The 6,141-nt window shown below is 37.3% G+C and overlaps 1 protein-coding gene across 1 annotated transcript in view; it reads left to right on the forward strand.

Annotated features, from left to right (window-relative positions):
- The window catches only part of LOC136045458 (macrophage mannose receptor 1-like), a 28,004-nt gene extending 27,274 nt beyond the window's left edge, over window positions 1-730 (forward strand). Inside the window, exon 30 of the mRNA XM_065731332.1 lies at window positions 39-730. Within this exon, the coding sequence (XP_065587404.1) occupies window positions 39-283 (245 nt within the window). The 3' untranslated portion in view covers window positions 284-730. The remainder of the gene's footprint in view (window positions 1-38) is intronic.
- Window positions 731-6,141: the final 5,411 nt, after the last annotated feature.

Consider the following 6,141-nt stretch of genomic DNA (forward strand, 5'->3'; position numbering starts at 1 on the left):
GATCATTTGTAGTAATTGTTGTGTTTTGTTTTTCATAGCATCAAAAAGAGAAGCTGCTGTTTCATCCTCACATAGTCTAGGTGTGATGATTGTTACACTAATCTTCCTACTGCTAGCAGGAACTGGCCTTATAGTCTATTTTTTCTACAAGAAGAGACATGAACAGAGAACTGTTACAGCCAGTTTTGGAAATGTCATATATTGTGGTAGTCCTGACCCTGGAACTCATGAATCAAACTGTCTTGTGACCAATATTGAAGAAAATGAACAGGCAACAGTATAATAAATAGGGTAAACCTGGGCCTGATTGGAAAGGAATTGAAGTACTGGAATACTAAAATTCTGAGTTAAACTGATTTTCTCCTACGGAAATTCTTGTTCATTTTGCACAGGATACTTCTTGCTTATACTAGCAGGAACAAGCAATCTTTCAACACTCAGTCTGCTCACAAACAGTAGTACTTGGGAGAACTGTTAAATATACATAAAACCCTGGAGCTACACTGTGTAAAGGGGCACTCAGGCTGTTCCAGTCTCTGCATGGGTCCTGCATCACTCATTACAGGAAACTGTGAGAGAAAGTGCCTTAGTATTCACCAAAAAGTACACCTAGATCTGTAGGAATCCTGGAGATACCACCTCTGCTCTCCACCATATACTGGCAGAATTTTATAGATTGGATGGCACCTCCAAGATCACTTGGTACACACTCATGCTGGAAGCACCCTGCCCCAGCCAGGCAGCCTGCTCTGATGTTTATCCATGCTCTCAGTAAAGATTGCTTTCTGTATATCAGATTTGAATGTTCCTTTGTCTTCCCAGTTTTGTATAGCAAAATGCTGCACACGTCTGACAAGATTTTGGCTGCATCTTTTCTATAAAGACCTGTTTAGCCAGTTGAATACAAGTCCGGTCTCTCATTAGCCTATACTTCTTTTTGCTTTGAGACTCTTCTTTTTATTATATATTCATACATCAAGTCTCCTATTCCTCTCAGCAACCCTTGGCTGGACTTCAGTTTTTCTCTATCCAGCTCCAGCACGTGCTTATTCATGGAGTCAAACCACCTCAAACGAAGCCTGGACTTTGAATCAACTGTTACCCTTACAATGCATAGGGTTATGCATAGTAATGCTAGTCTAAACAATTTTTGTCCAACCTTGCAATGCATATGCTATATGCATTGCAAGGACTTTGAATCAACTGTTACCCTTACAATGCATAGGGTTATGCATAGGTAATGCTAGTCTAAACAATTTTTGTCCAACCTTGCAATGCATATGCTATAGAAAAAGAGCGGATTTTGAAAGTCCTGCTAAAATCAAGATAAACTGTATCCATTTCTCTCCCCTTGTTTGGGGATTATGAGCCAATTATGCTTTCATATAAAGTAATCAGTATGGCCAGGCACAATTCACCCTTTGTAATTGTGTTCTGACTGCTTTCATTCATCTTTTTCTTGGCTTATTTTGTTTCTGGAAATGGCTTCCAGGAGAATTGTTCCATAACCCTCCTAAGGACTGAGGTGACCTCCTCAAGTCACTGTAACATGTTAGATGTGATAGAGTGCAGACTCCCGGCAACCACAGCCAGTTCCCTCAGCATCCTCAGATACATCCTCTCAGGTCTCATGGTCTTCTATATATGCAGCTAACATTAGTCCCTAACTCAATCTTTCTGTGCCATGCATAACACTTTTCTCCCCTAACATCTGCTGCTAGCTGTTAAAGTGGAGTGTGAGTGGTGATTGATGACATTGAATACCTCGGGCCTGTACTTTGTAGGCCTCCTTCTCCTTCATTTATGCAACTATGTCTTCCTTTTGCTGCTGAAGTACCCGCAGAAACGCTCTTCATCTTCCTGGTTAGTCGCAACACCAGCTGAGATTTCACTTTCCTCGTCTTGTCTATGTGTGCCCAAGACATGTCCCTATATTCATGTGCTGAGTAGCTTGTGCCTTTTTCACCTTCCATATACTACCCTTTGAATTTCATCTGTCAGAAATTCCCTATAAACAGGCTTGCCTACTTCCCTGCCTACTTAGTGTTCTCCACACCGGGACAGGCTGTTCTTGAGCTTTAAGGAGATTGTTCAGGAAGATGTAAAAGCTATTCTGGTATCCTTGGCATTTCAATAACCATGCCTGGACTTGATTTTCCTTTGGGTCACCATTGTATAAATTCAGATCAGAAAACTCAGTAATGCAGCTATTACATATTCTCATACTGGGCTTTCTACAACACATATCTGTAATACAGGAACGATACAAATACATCAGGGTATTTCCTCAAAAATATATTATTTAATCTTATTTTAACGGTCATTTGTAAAATGTCAGTCTTACCTGAATTAACACATTTTCATCTTCATATGACTAATAAAATGATAGAAAGGTCAGCTAAGAGGTATGAAGGTATTGTGAATAGAAACATTTTCTCATTTAAATAACATAATAGGAATTTCAAAGGTGTCTGTGAAAGGAGAACAGGTAGGATGCATTACAGTGAATTCATAGGTGACAAAATTATTTAAAGTTGCTCACCGAAATTACCAATACAGGTGAACATTTCGTATATTTTTAGGCCATTTCTTCAAAGTCTGAAGCTTGTTATTGGGAAGGCTTTTATAATTTCAAACCAAATTCTCCCTCTTAAAGTCTGTTTCAGTTCTGCGAGCTTCATTCCAGCCTTCCTTCATGACCAAGCCTACATTTCATACAAGTATATTGTCTGCTTTAAGAAAGTCTAAAAATATACAATATTCCCATATGTTTTTTTTTAAATTTCTCCAATGCATCTTATGCCAAATGTAAACAATCAAATGACTCATTAGTCTCAAGGTCTTTATTTAATATTTTTTTTGACATTTTAATCTTTTGACAGACTTTAATCATGTTTAAATTAAAATTTTTACTTGTACATGAAATATATGTAAATAAGATTTTGTTAGACTTTGATTCACTAAATAATCATTAAAAGGCTGGTTAAAAGTTTGAGCTTATGTGTCTTCTTAAATAAAACAATTTAACATAAAGTTAAGGTAACTGAAAAAAGGGCAGGATTCTTGTAGTTCTACTGAAATAAAGATCTAATTTTCCCAGTTTGACTTGTTCTTAAACTCCAGTAGTGATTTGTCTTTACCACCTCATGAAACAGGGTGTCTCATTCTTCTTTATTCCTGAAAGTTTACCCTAATAATTGTCAAATGATATTCTTGTAATCTAAGACTATTCATTTAGTGTACTACCCTAGCAGTTTCTGAATAGATTTCTCATGTATTTGATAGTTCTTGTCATGTCTTCTCTCCATGTTTTCTGATATTTACACCTGTCTTTCCCTTCTAACTTCACTGGCTATGTGTTCTCCATCTCCAGTCCTTTTGATGTTCCCTTCTAGACCTTCTTGAATGGTATGTAGTTACTTTTACAGTACAATGCACTAGTGACAAGTTATTCCAGGTGAGATCCTAACAATACTAAACAGATAAAAGAAAGATTAGTTCATTCTTGTAACGCTTGTAAAAAAATACTATTCTGTCTGAGTTTATCTAAACACACTTAATAGAATCTGTAGGTTTGGATAGAGAAATGGTTATCAGAAATCAATAATCCAGAACCAGGAAATTATATATATATGTATGAGAAATTAGTGTGTGAAAATTAACAGGGATTGATAAGCTTTATAAACTAATATCCAGTTGCATTTGTAAGAACTGATAAATTCATGACAACAAGAGTATGCTGAGGCTGTAGAAGGCCACTAGAGCACACAGAAACCAACAGTGGATTGTAAAACCTGGACCACATCCAAGACAGCAGTGAGTAGCACCTGATAATGAAGACTGTGATCCTCTAGGTTATTTCAGGTACTTCCTGAGAAGTTCCAGTATGGCCTCTGCAGCTGAGGATATGGTTGGGATTAGTTGTCAAATATTGTTTCAACCATTTAGCTGTGAGGGACCACCTGAGAGCAAATTCTTTAAAAGAAGCAGTGAATAAGTTGTGTCACTAGTTGTCTGCTATTCACTGTTTTCAGATTGGTGAAAAGTAAATCAAACTTGTTCAAAGAAATACTGGTTATGATCTGCAGTTCCCCCCATATTGATCCTGTGTCAGTGAAAATGGACATTACAAGAAACTTTGGCCTATAAATTCAATTAGAATGCATAAAGTATTGTGAAATGAACTGATTCCTTCAGGTAGGATTCCAGTGGGCAAGAGCCAGACTTTGTGTGGTCAACAGGAGAGGTTTGAACTACTCTGTAAACTGTAAGTTGTCACTGCATCTGGACACACAAAAAGCTAAAGTCCCTATCGTCTCTTCTTGTGTTCTTACCTGACATATCCAACTTTCTTTTGTGGAGAAGCTTCTAGGGTGATGGAAAGGAACAGATTTCCCATAGAGAGGTATAGAGAAAACTGCTTGCAACCCAAGAACACCCAGAGAATGTTTAAAGACAATCAGTTTCTTTGCAGATACTGTGGAAAGTGGAGAGATTTGTTTGTAGACAACTTAGTAGAGAATGGAAAAAACCCTTTGGTGTCCTGTTACATGCTTGATTTGAGAAGAAGGTGTCAGTAAATCGACTTGCAGGATCTGGCCAGTTTCAGATCCATCTGCTGGGTGTGGAGAAAGCAAGACAAACAAGGGGGATAGAAGCCATATTGGGCGTATAATTCCTGTGGTCAGTGGGGAGATTGAGAGAGCCACAAAGAGGCGTGTGGAATAATTATGAGGATTGATTGCACACCTCCCAACCCCTCAAAGATGTCTCCTGCAAGAAAATTGCTTTGTATTAGTAGATGGTGGGAACAGCAGCCTTTTCTCTTGGTGATGCTACAACATGTGATGGTGATGGTTGTTTGCTTTCTGTCTGAAAACAAGGGTTTGATAATGGCACATTATTATGAGTACTGTGACTTAATGTTGCACTTAAAAACAAGCAACATTTAGGATCTATTCAGAATGAAATCTGTTTACAACAAATTTTTAATAGGAAATGGGAAAACAGAAAAATGCCATCTCCACACACTGCAAAAATAACAAATGTCTGAGAAAGAAGAGACTGTCTTATTTGTGGCTGATTATTTCCCAAAGCAGCTATGTTTAAATCACACATTAAAGCTGTTCATTCTTGGTTGGACTAAAACTAAAACAGAATTGATTGTGCCACTAAAAGCTGTCTGCATTATAATTACTTCACTGAAGATGTGAAATTTAATTGTAAAAAGATGTAGCATAGTGGGAACATAGAGAAGGGATTTTAAATAAATGAGGAAACTGGAAATAAGATAAAAAGGAAGGACTTTTTTTACATGAAAGCTATTTATATTCAGCTAAAGAGTCACAAAAGACAAGAATATTCTTGAATATTCTTAATATGAATTGAATTATGAATTGAATTAATATGAATTGAATTAACATGAATATTCTTAATATTCTCAATATGAATTGTCTTCCTTATTTTCCATTGCTTCTTGTGCACTTTCATAAATTGACAAAAATTACACAGAGTACTTGAATTATTTCAGCTTAACGTTTAATCCCAGACACGTCAATTATTTATATGCTGCTTTTAATCACTACCACATACAACAAAGGTGTAAAATAAAGGTGTACAAAGTCAATTTTGAAAATAGTCTGTATGTGTTCTAATACTTAGTGTATCATTGTAGATAAAGTAGCTACCTCTTGGCTGTGAAATCTCCATCACTGAGAATACTCAAAGCTCAGCTCGAAAAGGTAATGATGAAGCTCTGAGAGGGGGCATAAGTTTGAGCAAGGAATTCAACTAAATAACTTCCAGTGGTCTCTTGCTGCACAGTTCTGCAGTCAGAACTGCAGTGTGTCCCAGAGTGGCAAAGAATGGCAGAAAGGGCTGATTGAAAGTATGGGTATGACCTGTCCTCTGTGAGCTGTTTTTTCCAGCCCTGGCAGCATAGATACCTGTAGAGCATTATCAAGACTACATAATGATACTGACACAAGGTTGTCTACTTAAATTAAGCCCGTAAATCTGGCTTAATTATGATTTAAGAAAAGGTTAAGGAAAGGGTTGGATGTAGGGTCTACTTAGCCCAGCTTCCTGATAGTATCCCAAAGCAGGTGCTTAATGAAGAGCCCAAGAGTCAGCAAGTATTCA

The sequence above is a fragment of the Cyrtonyx montezumae genome, unplaced genomic scaffold (genome assembly GCF_038088225.1).
Source record: "Cyrtonyx montezumae isolate F1298 unplaced genomic scaffold, pur_monq_1.0 scaffold_14, whole genome shotgun sequence".
Classification (NCBI taxonomy): Eukaryota; Metazoa; Chordata; class Aves; order Galliformes; family Odontophoridae; genus Cyrtonyx; species Cyrtonyx montezumae.